The following is a 16054-nucleotide window of genomic DNA, read 5'->3' on the forward strand; positions in this document are numbered from 1 at the left end:
CAAACTGTGTTTAAAAATCAATGTCCAAATTTTCACCAATTTTCCATTTTTTTAAATTGATGGTGGTCTAAAATTCTTCCATGTATCATGTACAGTACATGCGCAGTGAAAGATATGTCTGCCCATAGCAGAGTCAAACCAACTGCGCACGCACTACCTTATGGATGGGGAGATCTGGACATAAACACATCAACCACATCAATCAATTGGAGAAGGGGACATGTTTACAGAGGAGACCCTATATGGCTTGAACGTTATCATTATCTTATTGGGGGGGATTTTAAAAAGCCAATTTCTAAAGCAATGCCAGGATTATGGCTAGCAAAAAAGTATAGTGACAGGTTCCCTTTAAACAATAGGTCATTATTTTTCGGTAACACATTCCCTTTAAAAGGTTTGAACAGTTAGTGGCCTGACTGATACCAATTTAAACAATACTAGCCTTAGGGCTAATTATCCTTTTAGCACCTAAAAGCCCCCCAAGCCATCTCTGTTGTCTGCGAAGTGCAAGTTTTTTTTTTTTTAATAATTGGATTGTTGTGTAAATTGTTAGATCAGCTAGTAACTCACCTGATTCACTTTCTGCCCACAGAGCAGCTGATCCAGACAATGTCCTAGGAAGCGGGCCAACATTTCCCAGTTTTGATTGGAGATGATTAATTAAAAATGGAATTGGCTGGTCTGGTGTCTCGGTGATCAGCTTAGTCATTAATTCCTAGGGGCAAAAAAAAAAAACTGAAATCAGACTGTAAAAGTAATACTGTACACAAACCATAGTTAGGCTTGAGTTTCTATGGACTGTGAAGGCTGTGTTTAAAATCAATTAAAATCAGTAGTGCATTATGCTTGACCAATATGTAGTCAGACAGTGTGTAACTTTATTATAATTTGTCCAAGCTCAATTCTGTACATCGTGTTATTCATTAAACAATGATATTTTCATGGATTTGGGTTTAGAATGTATAACTGACCTGGCATAACAAGACTTGGTGCTAAAAAAAAAACTAAAAAAAAGTTTGGTACGGTGTTAGCTACTAGAACAAAATGTTATTGTTCTCAGTAAGAGAAGCAAAGTGATCTTGCAGATATGATACCTTTTAATGCCTAACAAAAAGAAAAAATGTTATAGCGAGCTTTCAAGTCTACTTCAGTATCTTGATCAGGCTTCTAATAGGATTTCCTGAAGAACCATATATGTACACATAGACATAAAAGGGTATAGACATGGTGTGATTAATTTGCACCTAAATCAGTAACACTCGTTAGTTCATCCTGAACTGTTATTGTTTTATGGCTTATTTACAGGAGCATATATCGGCCGCCGTTTTCATCGCCGATTCCAATGCATCAGATCACACCAGCATATTCCCGCTGGTTAAAAGCGCCCAGCCGTCAAATACAGCGCCAGGCGCTTTTACGCTGGGCAGCAGAGATGGTCATGGAACTATCTCTGTGCCCGGATTACAGCAGCAACTGCATAGGCTCGTTTAGGAGCCAATGACAGCGGCCGGATAAGGGGGGGTGGGAAGGAGTTTAGCAGCATGACTGCCAAACTCCCTCGCCCTTCTCTCCTCCTCTCTCCTCCCCCCGGCTGTTTGAAATGGGAGGGGGTGGGGTAGAGATAAGCTCCGTCTCCTCCCATTGCTGGCTGTGGACGAGGGTGGGGAGGGGCGGGTGCTTAGCTCCACCCATGCCCTGCCCACTCCCATTGCAAACAGACGGAGGGAAGGAAAGAGGAGGTGAGCTGGCAAGGGGGAGGGAAGGGGAGGCAATGAAATTGTGGCATCGGTGCATATGTGTCGGGCCTGTGCAGTCTGATCGGGCACACAAACATTAGATTTGTGCGCCCGTTCACGCATTTTTACGGCACCAGCGGGTGAACGTAAAAACGTCTATGCTCATGGAAAAGAGCCCTTAAGCGCATATTAGTTACACCATGTCTGTGCCCTTTTATGTGTGTATATGCTTCTTGAGGGTGCATTCCCACGAACGTATATCGGCTCGGTTTTCACGCCGAGCTGATATACGTAGTCCTCATCTGCAGAGGGGGGAGGATGGAAGAGCCAGGAGCAGGAACTGAGCTCCCGACCCCTCTCTGCCTCCTCTCCGCCCCTCTGCACTATTTGCAATGGGGAGAGGCAGGCCGGGGAACTTAGCCCCGCCCCCGTCCCACCTCTCCCCATTGCAAATAGTGCAGAGGGGCGGAGAGGAGGCAGAGAGGGGGGCGGGAGCTCAGTTCCTGCTTCTGGCTCATCCATCCTCCCCCCCCTGCACACGAGGACAACGTATATCGGCTCGGCGTGAAAACCGAGCCGATATACGTTCGTGTGACTTCACCCTCAGACATATCCCATTAGAAACCTGGTGAAGAAACCTAAGTAGTTTTGAAGGCTCGCTGTAATATTAGTTATTTTTGTTAGCCATTAAAAGCTATCGTAAACTACAAGATTACTTTTTTCTCTTACTGAGAACAAATCACAAGACTTTGTGTTGAAATGCCAAACATTGCACCACATTAACCAGAGATGCAGCAAATGCACAATAATGTACTAATAATTTAATGAAACGGCTATATAAAATGAAGCCTGTCAAACTTGAGACAAATATACAGAGACAACAACTGCTATATATTTCACCAGTGTGAAGTTAGCCTGAGAAATAGAAAATTAATCCCACTTGGAATGCACTGGACATTAAAGTTCAAAAACACTTCTGGTTGTGAAAAGGGCTAAAGGGGTGTGCCTCCAGATAAATCATCACCATTAGGCCTCGTTCATGCAAGCGCTGTTTTAGCGCAGTATAGGCATGTGAAAAGATTGCACCTATACTGCACTAAAGACCACGCAAACGGGTTAATTCCAACTATTTGAAGTAGCATGTTCACACAATTGGAGGTGCATGGTGTGTGTAATCCAGCTCCCATAGGAGTCTATGGAAAGCCCGCACCAAAGACAGGTCAGATTCTATCTTTTCGCACATCACGGACCTTAGATGCGACCTTGCAGTCGCATGTCCTATCTTTGTTAGGGGCGTGAATTTAGTGCGTCTAAAATTATTTCATGTGAACGCTTGTATAGGAAACCGTTGGTTCTTATAAAAGCGCTCTTTTCATGTGCCTAAGGGCTTAGTCACACGGGCGCATCGGCGCCCGTGTTACTGCAGGTAGAAGATGGACGCACTTCAGGACGGACCTCTCTCTGCAGCGCCGGAAGAAAGAACATGTGACCGGCTTCATTGCCGATCATGTGTTCTTTCTTCAGCGCTGCAGGTAGTCGTCCGTCCTGAAGTGTGGCCGTCTTCTTCCTGCAGTAAGGGCTCAGTCACACGGGCACATCGGCTTCATTGCCGGTCAGGTGTTCTTTCTTCAGCGCTGCGGGGAGTTGTCCGTCCTGAAGTGTGGCCGTCTTCTTCCTGCAGTAAGGGCTCAGTCACACGGGCGCATCGGCTTCATTGCCGGTCAGGTGTTCTTTCTTCAGTGCTGCGGGGAGTTGTCCGTCCTGAAGTGTGGCCGTCTTCTTCCTGCAGTAAGGGCTCAGTCACACGGGCGCATCGGCTTCATTGCCGGTCAGGTGTTCTTTCTTCAGTGCTGCGGGGAGTTGTCCGTCCTGAAGTGTGGCCGTCTTCTTCCTGCAGTAAGGGCTCAGTCACACGGGCGCATCGGCGCCCGTGTACAGGTGCCGATGCGCCCGTGTGACTAAGCCCTAATGCATGCAAACAGCGCTTGTGTAAACGAGGCCTTAGATTGGAGGGTGGGCCCACTCCTGACATTCATGTTTGTAGGGCCTATAGTTAGTTGGCCCAAGTGGAGCTCAGTCCAATTCAACTGAATAGGATTGAGTGACTACCAGGCACTGCTGTTACTGCTACATAGCATACGGCCCGATGCCTGGTTTACAATGAGGAAGCCGCACCGCTCATCTGAATGCCACAGGCTCGTCAAACAGCTGATCGGTGGCGGTGGAGGTGACCGGAGTTGGCCCCTGGCCATCTAATATTGATGACTTAACCTTTGGATAGGTCATCAAACATTTTTAGAAAAATTCTGTTAACTTTATAAGGTGAGCAATTAAATAATTAGAAATGGTCTTTAAATGACCACGTAGTAACAAAAAAAAAAATCTGCTAAATATGTAGGCAGAATATTCTCATTAGGAAATGTTACATAATAGACCATTAAAAGGCTTTTTAAAGTGCAGCTTGCATACGAGACAGCGGCTATGTACTGATTTGCACATTCAATTAATCATGAATGTTGAGACTGAATATAAGATTTGCTATAGTGAACTTCTGCAATGCACCTTCATTATATACTGAAATTATACAAAACCACAATTGAGCGGTCATGGAGAGACAAGTCATTATGTTTAGGAGGCTGCAGACTTGTTAGCCGATTACAAACACTTCCCTTTTTTCAGTAGAGAAGTAGAGTCGCCATTAATTCCTTGTCAGAATGCTATACCAGGGATATAAATCCAGGTCAGTTTAGAGATAACAACTTATTATATAAGGATTATCAGACGTTGGACCCCATCGACTATAAACTGATGGCATAGCCTCGTGATATGCCATCATTTCACCCTTTCCAATCCAATTTGTATCCTGGTTTTCCTAGGGGGCTTACTCTTTTTCTGCCATTATACAACGGCGCTATCTGCTGGCTAAAGCCAGTACTGCATGAGGTGACACTTTGGATAGGCTCCGACAGCAGAGAGGCTGGCAATATACAGTAAGAGAACCCCAATGGATGTCTTCCAACATCGGAGCTGCTAATTATATCTGATCCGGATGACGTATTTCACGCCCAGCTCGGATGCAACAACCAGGTGATCAGAACACAGGTGGACTTACACCTTAAAATCTTGAAGCAATATTATTAGGTCTGTCATTTTAGTCATACTATGCATTTAGTCAGATTGTTATTTGTTCCTACTGGAGATTGCAATATCATCTGCCCAGGTCAGGCCTCATTTAGACAGCCATAATAACGCTCTGTGTGAAAGCCTATATTTAGTCGCAAAGCATCATTAGATACTGTTAAAGCAACCCTCTAGTCCGGGACAAACGAAGATGACCCCACTGGTTCTCTCACTATCTGTTTCACGCTGTGTATTAGTATGTATCGGTAGTCTAAGACACTACATGCTGCTCTTACTGGCCAGTCCTACTCACATGGGCAGCACTGGCCAATTAAAGCACTATCTAGTATCTTAGGCCTCATGTCCACGGGGAAAATCAGGCCCGCTACGGATTCTCCATGGAGAAACCGTAGCGAGTCCCTCCTGCCCCGCGGACATGAGCGCTGAAAAAAAGAATTTCTCACCTCTCCGCACACTCCGGATTTTCTCTTCTTTGCAGCCTGATCTTCTCTCCGCCGCGGCCGGATCTTCTTTCTTCGGACCGACGGATGTGCTCGGCACATCGGCTGCGTGCCGCGCGCATGTGCCGGGCACATCCGCCGGGCCGAAGAAAGAAGATCCGGCCGCGAAGAGGGGAAAACCTGTACCGTCCAGAGCAGGTGAGTTTAATTCAGGCATGGGTCTCCCGCAGATCCAGACGGCTTCCATAGAAGCCTGCGGGAGCCATCCCCACGGGAGACCCGCACGAAAATGGAGCATGTCTGGATTTTTTTCCTGCACGCGGGACCCACGCCTGCAGGGAAAAATGACATCCGTAGATATTTAACTGCCTGGGGGTGTCTAATGCATCCCTATGGGGCGCGGATCTGGTGCGGGAGAAACGCTGCAGATTTAAATTGTTAATTTGCCCGTGGACATGAGGCCTTAGACTAATTATGTACAGTAAACTATTGCTCAGTGTGCATCAAGGAATCAGAGAACAGTTGCTGCCATCTTTATTTGTCCAAGACGGTCGCTTTAAGGAAACATTTCTAATAGGTTCTGTTTGGGAAAGGTTTCCTTTCTATGGCTCAACAAGATTCAATTCCACATAGACTAGTGTGGATATACAGTATAAAGAAAAAAAAAGAAGTGAATCCTTAAGAATTACCTGGATTTCTACATTAATTCCTATTAAAATATTGTCTGATTTTTATCTAAATGACTATTATAAACAAACACAATCATATCAAACTAATCAAACACCAACAGTTGTATTGTTCATGTTGTTATTGAGCAAATTGAATAGACATCGACACTGCAGGAAGAAAAAAGTAAATGAACTCTTGAAATTAATAACAACATGTAGATCCCCCTTTAGCACCAATCACCTCCACCAAACATTTCTTGTAGTTGTAAATAACATTCGCACAACGTTGAGGAGAAATGTTGGACCACTCCTCCCTAGAAAAGTGATTCCATCCATCAATATTTCTGGGATGCTTTATGTTCACAGCCCTCTCCAGATCATACTACAACATCTCCATAGAATGATGGTCATGTCTCTGGCTTTGCCATTCCAAAATACAAATTATCTTGGTTTCAACCATTGTCATTATTTTGTTGCATCACTCAACGTCTGTTCAGCTTGACTTCAGCTGTCCTATATTCTCCAGTAATATGTTTTACTACACCTTAAATCAAATTGTTCCCTTAATGAATGGGTTCAGTAAGTCAACCTGCATACAGGCGCGTTGGAGTCTGGATTCGGGAGCCCGCAGCAGAATCCGACCCTGTGCCAAGCTGGCATCAGTGCATACCTGTTTTTATCTTCTTATTTTCTGTACTACGGCTGGTCTGCACAGCTCGCTGTCGGACATGCGCAGTACAGATTTTTTTTTTAATTGCTGTTTTTCCCGGCCAATCCGCAATGTCAATTGTGGACAGGCCGAGGGTCGGAAGGCTTCCATTGACTTCAATGAAATCCACAGGAAAATGGAGCATTTTATAACCGCAATTTATTTCCACCCATGTGCATAAAGAATCATTTTTGCATTGCATGCTATGGGTGGTATTTGCTGCGGAATCTGGAGGCGGACAGCGGCTCCGAATACCACAATTCGAATCCGCCTGTGTGCATTCACCCTTACTTTTCCTTACAACTATATACATACTAAGAATTCTATCAATCTCTTTTAATTGAACCCAGCACATATGACAGTATAACTAAATACTGTACAGTGGCCCCATAATTCTGCAATGACCAATGTAGGAAAGTCCTCCAGGGGTGGGGCGGCAAAGACACACTGGACCAGGAAAGTCAATAAAACTTGATTCAGCTTTATTTTAACGTAAAGTCCAAACAAAGCAAAAACAGAGAAGTCCTCTCAAAAACAGCAGGTGCACCACACAGGGTGCTCAGGTCCATGTAGTGAGGTGTTGCTCCCTCCTCAGCTTGACAGACACTGACTCCCTGGAGCTGCAGTCTTTTATGCTCCAGTAATGGGGTCAGTGCCTACAGCTGAGCTTCCTGAGAACAAGGGTGAAGTTGTGGACTGGACCGCCACCCTGCCCAGACTAAGAGCCTGGGAGGGAGATATACTCCATCCACAACTTCCCCCTTTAACTGCCTACACTATCTATGCAATGATGATCAGTTTATTTCTCATACTTAATAATAGCATAACTTGAAGTGTTTTGCCGGAGAAGTGCTTATTTGCTCCCTGTAGCAAATTCACAAAACGTAATCAATTAGGGACAGGGAAAGCTGAAATATAATTCCAACAGATGGCAGTTTGTAGCAGTCCGTAGTCTGAAAATAGAATGTAGAGTGGAGAAAGATATCTTCCCATTGTGGAAAGTAGCCTTTCGCTAAATCACTGCTCCACCAAGAAGGGTAAAAGTCAAAAAAAAGACTTTCATTCTTGCTCCTCCTCTATACGTCCGATATCACTCTGTAGGTAATTTATTCCAGTATATCCATAATGCAAGTAACAGATTCAGATGCCTTCAGTTCTCATTACATACAGAACCACTGATGGAATAGCACTCAATAGTGTGAAGGTTAGAAAAACACCTTTATTCCTATAGAACAAAATGGAACATCACTGCAGTATATAGTGATCCGATGTAGAGGCAGAAAGTGCTGGAATAACATTTCGGCTCTTTTCACAGCTTACACTTGAGAGTTATACATTCTCTAATTAAAGCTGACATAGATACAATGTATGTTCAAGAACGCAAATTTAAAAAAAAAAGCTAAGTATCATTACCCAATGCCAAGACCACATCAGCATTACTAGCAATTCAACTGTAAGTAATACAAAATAAGGTTCCTAATGTATTTAAAGGCCACGTACACCTTTGCACAAATTTTGATTTCATTCCCTAAAACAATATCAAGCAGCTTTTTAAATGGTGTTCATTAAAATTTCCTACCATTGAACTTTTATAGAATCTGTAGAACTCCTTTACACAGCTTGCTGTGCTGCTGCCATTCCTTGCTGCTATTGGCTCAGAGTTGAGCTCATGTCATCCTAAAGCTCTCCACCCCTCACGGTGTTAGGCCGTATGCAAAGCTGAGTTCAAGAAACTTAGGTACATTGCATGAAAAATCAATACACACATATCTTACTAAGTATTGGCATAAAAGAAGATATGCAGGTGGGTCGTTAGCAGAAGATATGGATGGAGAGCAGAGCATGATAAAATAGTACCATGTTTCTCCAAAAATAAGACCCTGTCTTATATTAATTTTTGCCACAAAAGAGGAACAATGTCTTATTTTCTGGGAGTGTCCTACTTTACTTCCCTAGCAGGCTTAGTCCACCTGCCTCATGCCGCTCTACAGTCCTAGCCATGCGTACAACATCACTTACAGGATGCATAAATCCTGCCTCCAGGAAACAATGGCTGTGATTGGCTGAGGAGCGCTTGAGAACCAATCAATGCAGCGCTTGATGAACCAATCACAGCCAACGCATTGGTTCATCCAGCGCTGCATTGATTGGTTCTTCGAGCGCTGCAACTCAGCCAATCCATGCAGCTCTGGATCAACCAACGTGATGGCTGTGATTGGTTCATCGAGCGCTGCATTGATTGGCAGAGCAGAGCTTGAGAACCAATCACAGCCATCGCTTCCTGGAAGCAGGATTTATGAATCCTGTAACCAGGAAATGATGTAGTACGAGCGGCTAGGACTGCGAGGACTGCAGAAACAGCACGGACCTCCAGAAAGCGGCATGAGGAACCCGGACCGAGCCTGCTAGGTCATGTATTCCTTTTTTAATGTAGTGTAGCTTGGGCTTATTTTCAGGGTAGGGCTTATAGTTCAAGCCTCCCCGAAAATCCTGAAAAATCAGGGTAGGACTTATTTTTGTGATAGGTCTTAATTTCAGGGAACCCCAGTAGTACTACAAGGTGCAGCATGCAAGGGCATGGCGACTGGTTTGATGATCAGCCTTTTCCCACAAGGCTCCACACTGTCTTACAGCCCTCTGTCATAAGATTTCTCCCTCCAGACATATCACAGGGTTTTTATCCTCTTTTACTACTTATGACTTAGGCCTTAGTCACACGGGCGTTTTTTCCCGCGATTTGCGGATCGCATGACAGATGCGCATCCGCAAATCGCGTGACCGGGCCGAAAAAAAACGCCCGAAAAAACTGCTCCTAGCCGCGTTTCAATAGAAACGGGCTAGAGCTGTCCAGCGCATTGAATTCAATGGAGCCGGCAATACAGCTGGCTCCATTGAAAGCAATGCGCTGCGGGCGATCTCATGATGAATTTTCGGGAAGGGCTTAAATATATAAGCCCTTCCCTGCAATTCATCCAGAAATGTGTAAAAAAAAAAAAAAAAATAATAATATATATATATATATATATATAAACTCACCTGGTCCCGGCAAACGGAGTTCAGCCGCGGCCGTCCGGCAGTTCTCCTGAACTGCTCTCTGTAGTATTCAGCAGCAGGGGATTTAAAATCCCCGGCTGCTGAATGAACTGCCTCTGATTGGTCACAGCACAGCCTGACCAATCAGAGGCAGCTCATTCAGCAGGCGGGGATTTTAAATCCCCGTATGCTGAATACTACAGAAAGCAGTTCAGAACTGCTGCCGGCCGCGGCTGAACTCCGTCTGCCGGGACCAGGTGAGTATATATATTTTTTTTATTTTTACACATTTCTGGATGAATTGCAGGGAAGGGCTTATATTTTTAAGCCCTTCCCGACAATTCACCCCGCGCTCGCCGGCAGCCCATTGCTTTCAATGGAGCCGGCTGTATTGCTGGCTCCATTGAATTCAATGGGCAAACATCATTCTTCTCTGCCACAGCTGTAACAGCTGTGGCAGAGGAGAATGCTTTGTCTACTATATGTTCTCAATGGGGTCGGCGCTGCTGCCGCCAGCCCCATTGAGCGCATATAGAGAAGAGAACAGGAATCGCAGATCGCAGATAGGTGCGATCTGCGATTTCTGTTCTAGAATTTATCGGACGAGCGCATAAAAAGCGCTCATGTGTCCGATACCATTGCAAAGCAATGGTTTTATAAAATCGCCGGACACATGCGAATGCGCAAATTGTGCGAAAAAACGCCCGTCTGACTGAGCCCTTAGAGTGAATGTAATGAAAACAACATATAAGCTCTCCATAGACTGCACTTCCCAGGGTGACTAATGTGCCGATTTCTTCCTGTCACTGCAGAAAGCCCCTGAGTAGTCGTTTTTCACAAATTCTTAGCTATGTCATGATTGTTTTTTTGTATCATCGCATTCAAAGACTCCTCCCATTTTTCTCAGCCAACTGTGCCGTTTGAGTTTTTTACAGGATAAATCCTCCTTTTTATTGGTACCATTTGGTGATTCATATGACTTTTTGATCACTTTTAATTCTGTTTTTTGTAAAGTGGGATATGCAAATTTAGCAATTTTCACCATGTTTTTTTTCATGATGTGCATTTTACTTGCTAAATAATGTACTTTTTCCGTGAGTTATTACAGACAACACGATACCAATTTTTTAACATAGTAAAGGGGGGAAAAAATTAGGTTTTTTACTTTTTTTCTAGATTTTATACTCTTTTATTTTTACCTTTTAACTTTTTATATTTGTCTCACCATGGGACTTGTATGTCACTACATTTGATTGTTGGTATAAAACATTGCTATACTTCAGTATAGCAGTGCATATATTAGACTCAGCTTGTAGCTTAGGGTGGATTCGGAGGAGCGTGTTTATATGCGTACAATTGTGCGCACAAAAACGCGCATATTAGAATCATTGGTTCCCTATGGTGTGTTGACATGTCCATGTTTTACAGGTTTACAAACGCACGTGCTGGCAAAAAACATAGGACATGCCTGCCATGGTCAGCTGTTAGTCACAGCTGATAACCCAGAGGAGGAGGAATAAGTGGTTTTTAACCCTTTCTGCATCCTCCTTTCTTTAGTATACATCGCTCAATGAGTGATATGTACTAAAGTGAAAGTGGAAGTGTTTCTTCCACTAGAGAATATGGCAGTCACTTAACCGCCGGGATTTCCTGCTACAGCAGAGCTGCAGGGTCCCAGAAGATCCTGATCAGCTCTGCCAGTGACTAATGTCACTACAGGTGATGTTTCTCATGTAACTAGAGCTCCAGTGGGAATGTATCAAACAAAAAAACCCCAAAAACCTGTGAATGCCCCCCAGAAGTCTTATATGATGTCATGGGGGACACAGATGGTAAAAAATTAATAATTACAGAATAAAATAACAATATATACATGAAAAAGAAAATTGTCATGTCTGTGCAGCACATCAACACCTTGCTCAGCACGGATGCAGTAGCTGAAAGACTATTTCACTGAAGAATAGTGGACATCACAACTGAAGTACATAACCCAGCTGTAAGGTCCGTGCGACACCAGAGTACAACACTCAGCATGGCAACAGGGAATGTACACACAGTAGAAAATAACCACACACCATGCTATGCGGGATGGTAGCACCACTCCAGAAGAGAGAAGGCCTGGCCCTAAACTAGCAGGAAGGTGCCAGGTTCCTGCCTGAAGCAGTATCATAGCCTCGATAAAGGCAGCCCCACGGTCTTCTTTCTGGGCCCTGATAGTCCCTATAGGAACACCTGGAGGCATAAACTGACACCACAAAGTAACAATAATAATGGAAACCAAAATACAATTAATTGTAAGCAAACAACACTTATCTGAAAATGAAGGAATTCACCCAGCCTAGAGGAACACTAGACACCAGCCTTTCCTCTAGAGAACTGAATAATCAGCACTAAACACCAGGAGGGGTGAGAATATATAGCCACTCTGCACCAAAAAAACTTGCAGAGTGAATAGCACACCACACCTCCCTACTCCCAGGCATGGCTAATCTAGCATGTATCCATGCACCAAAGGCAGACAGCACCAGCAGAACTCTGCACATGGTGCATTAACCCTTGACCTGCTTAACAAGACAACAGGTCTTTGGCCTGTGTTGAGGCCACAATGACAAGACGTTGTCGCAACCGACAGGCCACGACAAAAATAACTCAAAGCCGATGTCAACAAAAACCGTCGCCGTATGCGCCCTGTAATCCAAAACCATAAATATTATATATTGACACATCTGAATAAAAAATGAGGAACCCATTCCCATACTTTATTTTAGTGCAACTAATATACTAATTAAAAAAAATAACTAAAAATGTTTTAAAAAAATCTATTTTTTACCTCCAATAAAACTAAAAAATGGAAAAAAAATTCTGTGAAAAAGATATTTAAAAATAGCCCTGTATGTCACGGGAAAAAAATTCAACAAAAATAATTTTGGTAGCTAAAGGAAAACAAATAGGGCAGTAAAACTTTCACAGGGTTAAAATCCCGAAAAAGCGTCTGGTCCTTAATGTACAAAACAACCTGGTCCTTAAGGGGTTAAAGCTATGTAACTACCAATTTGTGTTCCTCAAGTGTAGCCACAAAGCTATATGCTTATCTAAAGAAGTGTAACCACTAAGCATGTTGTCTTCATTGAAAGACTGTAACTGCCAAGCCAACTTTAGTGGTGTTGAACACAGGTGACTCACTGGTAAGGACTAGAGATGAGCGAGCACCAAAATGCTCGGGTGCTCGTTACTCGGGACGAAAATTTCGCGATGCTCGAGGGTTCATTTCGAGTAACGAACCCCATTGAAGTCAATGGGCGACCCGAGCATTTTTGTATATCGCCGATGCTCGCTAAGGTTTCCATTTGTGAAAATCTGGGCAATTCAAGAAAGTGATGGGAACGACAGAGCAACGGATAGGGCAGGCGAGGGGCTACATGTTGGGCTGCATCTCAAGTTCCCAGGTCCCACTATTAGGCCACAATAGCGGCAAGAGTGCCCCCCCCTCCCAAAAACTTTTACTTCTGAAAAGCCCTCATTAGCAATGCATACCTTAGCTAAGCACCACACTACCTCCAACAAAGCACAATCACAGCCTGCATGACACTCCGCTGCCACTTCTCCTGGGTTACATGCTGCCAACCCCCCCCCCCCCCGCACGACCCAGTGTCCACAGCACACACCAAAGTGTCCCTGCACAGCCTTCAGCTGCCCTCATGCCACGCCACCCTCATGTCTATTTATAAGTACGTCTGCCATGAGGAGGAACCGCAAGCACACACTGCAGAGGGTTGGCACGGCTAGGCAGCGACCCTCTTTAAAAGGGGCGGGGGCGATAGCCCACAATGCTGTACAGAAGCAATGAGAAATACAATCCTGTGCCACCTCCATCAGGAGATGCACATGTGGGCATAGCAATGGGGAACCTATGTGCCACACACTATTCATTCTGTCAAGGTGTCTGCATGCCCCAGACCGCGTTTTTTTATAAATAGTCACAGGCAGGTACAACTCTGCAATGGGAATTCCGTGTGCACCAACAGCATGGGTGGCTCCCTGGAACCCACCGGCGGTACATAAATATATCCCATTGCAGTGCCCAGCACAGCTGAGGTAATGTCATGTTTAATGCAGGTGGTCTTCGGCCCACACTGCATGCCCCAGTCAGACTGGGGTTCTTTAGAAGTGGATACATGCAGTTACAACTCTGTGTGGACTGACAGCATGGGTGGGTGCCAGGAAGCCACCAGCGGTACATAAATATATCCCATTGCATTGCCCAACACAGCTGAGGTAACGTCAGATAAAATACAGGTGGGCTTCGGCCCACACTGCATGCCCCAGTCAGACTGGGGTTCTTTAGAAGTGGACACATGCAGTTACAACTCCGTGTGGACCAACAGCATGGGTGGGTGCCAGGAAGCCACCGGCGGTACATAAATATATCCCATTACATTGCCCTGCACAGCTGAGGTAACGTCAGATAAAATACAGGTGGGCTTCGGCCCACACTGCATGCCCCAGTCAGACCGGGGTTTTTAATACATAGACACAGGCAGGTATAACTCCCTAATGTGAGGTCCGTGTGGACCGACAGCATGGGTGGCTCCTTGAAACCCACTGGCGGTACAAAAATATATCCCATTGCAGTGCCCTGGACAGCAGAGCTAACGTCTGATTAAATACAGGTGGGCTTTGGTCCAAACTGCATGCCCCAGTCAGGCTTCAGTTTTTTATAAGTATACACAGGCATGTACATCTCCCTAATGGGAAGTCCATGTGGACCGACAGCATGGGTGGGTCCCAGGAAGCCACCGGCGGTACATAAGTATATCCCATTGCAGTGCCCAGCACAGCTGATGTAACGTCAGCTTTAATGCAGGTGGGCAAAAAATTAATTGGATTACACTGTAGGCGAGGGCCCAAAAAAATTGGTGTACCAACAGTACTAATGTACCTCAGAAAAATTGCCTATACCCAACCAAGAGGGCAGGTGAAACCCATTAATCGCTTTGGTTAATGTGGCTTAATTTGTAACTAGACCTTGAGGTAGCCCAGTTAAAATAAAAATTGGTTCAGGTGCAAGTTTCAACGCTTTAATGAGCATTGAAATGTATAAAAATTGTTTACAAAAATTATATGACTGAGCCTTGTGGGCCTAAGAAAAATTGCCCGTTCGGCGTGATTATGTGAGGTTTCAGGAGGAGGAGCAGGAGGAGGAGGATGAATAGAATACACAGATTGATAAAGCTAAAATGTCCCCGTTTTTGATGGTGACAGAGGACGATGTTTCCATCCGCGGGTGCAGCCTACGTATTGCTTAGGTCCTGTGGTATAGCATCACTCTCGAACCCCTTTCCTCTTCGGGTATGAGAGTGGAAAGGTTCTCCTTATACCGTGGGTCGAGCAGTGTGTACACCCAGTAATCCGTAGTGGCCAGAATGCGTGTAACGCGAGGGTCACGAGAAAGGCATCCTAACATGAAGTCAGCCATGTGTGTCAGGGTGCCTGTACGCAACACATGGCTGTCCTCACTAGGAAGATCACTTTCAGGATCCTCCTCCTCCTCCTCAGGCCATACACGCTGAAAGGATGACAGGCAAGCAGCATGGGTACCCTCAGCAGTGGGCCAAGCTGTCTCTTACCCCTCCTCCTCATCCTCCTCATGCCCCTCCTCCTCCTCAACGCGCTGAGATATAGACAGGAGGGTGCTCTGACTATCCAGCGACATACTGTCTTCCCCCGCCTCCGTTTCCGAGCGCAAAGCGTCTGCCTTTATGCTTTGAAGGGAACTTCTCAAGAGGCATAGCAGAGGAATGGTGACGCTAATGATTGCAGCATCGCCGCTCACCATCTGGGTAGACTCCTCAAAGTTTCCAAGGACCTGGTAGATGTCTGCCAACCAGGCCCACCTTCCGTAAAGAATTGAGGAGGCTGACTCCCACTGCGCCGCCCATGTTGGAGTTGGTATTCCACTATAGCTCTACGCTGCTCATAGAGCCTGGCCAACATGTGGAGCATAGAGTTCCACCGTGTGGGCACGTTGCACAGCAGTCGGTGCACTGGCAGATTAAACCGATGTTGCAGGGTGCGCAGGGTGGCAGCGTCCGTGTGGGACTTGCGGAAATGTGCGCAGAGCCGGCGCACCTTTCCGAGCAGGTCTGACAAGCGTGGGTAGCTTTTCAGCAAGCGCTGAACCACCAAATTAAAGACGTGGGCCAGGCATGGCACGTGCGTGAGGCTGCCGAGCTGCAGAGCCGCCACCAGGTTACGGCCGTTGTCACACACGACCATGCCCGGTTGGAGGCTCAGCGGCGCAAGCCAGCGGTCTGCTCTGTCAGACCC

The 16054-nt window shown here is 45.4% G+C and overlaps 1 protein-coding gene across 3 annotated transcripts in view; it reads right to left on the bottom strand.

The window, feature by feature from the left end:
• C9H8orf34 (chromosome 9 C8orf34 homolog) overlaps positions 1-16054 on the bottom strand; it is a 311372-nt gene that overhangs the window by 236767 nt on the left and 58551 nt on the right. For all 3 annotated transcript variants that reach the window (XM_066578559.1, XM_066578558.1, XM_066578560.1), the window contains exon 2: positions 571-715. In XM_066578559.1, coding sequence (XP_066434656.1) covers positions 571-715 — 145 coding nt within the window. The remainder of the gene's footprint in view (positions 1-570; positions 716-16054) is intronic.

The sequence above is a fragment of the Eleutherodactylus coqui genome, chromosome 9 (genome assembly GCF_035609145.1).
Source record: "Eleutherodactylus coqui strain aEleCoq1 chromosome 9, aEleCoq1.hap1, whole genome shotgun sequence".
Classification (NCBI taxonomy): Eukaryota; Metazoa; Chordata; class Amphibia; order Anura; family Eleutherodactylidae; genus Eleutherodactylus; species Eleutherodactylus coqui.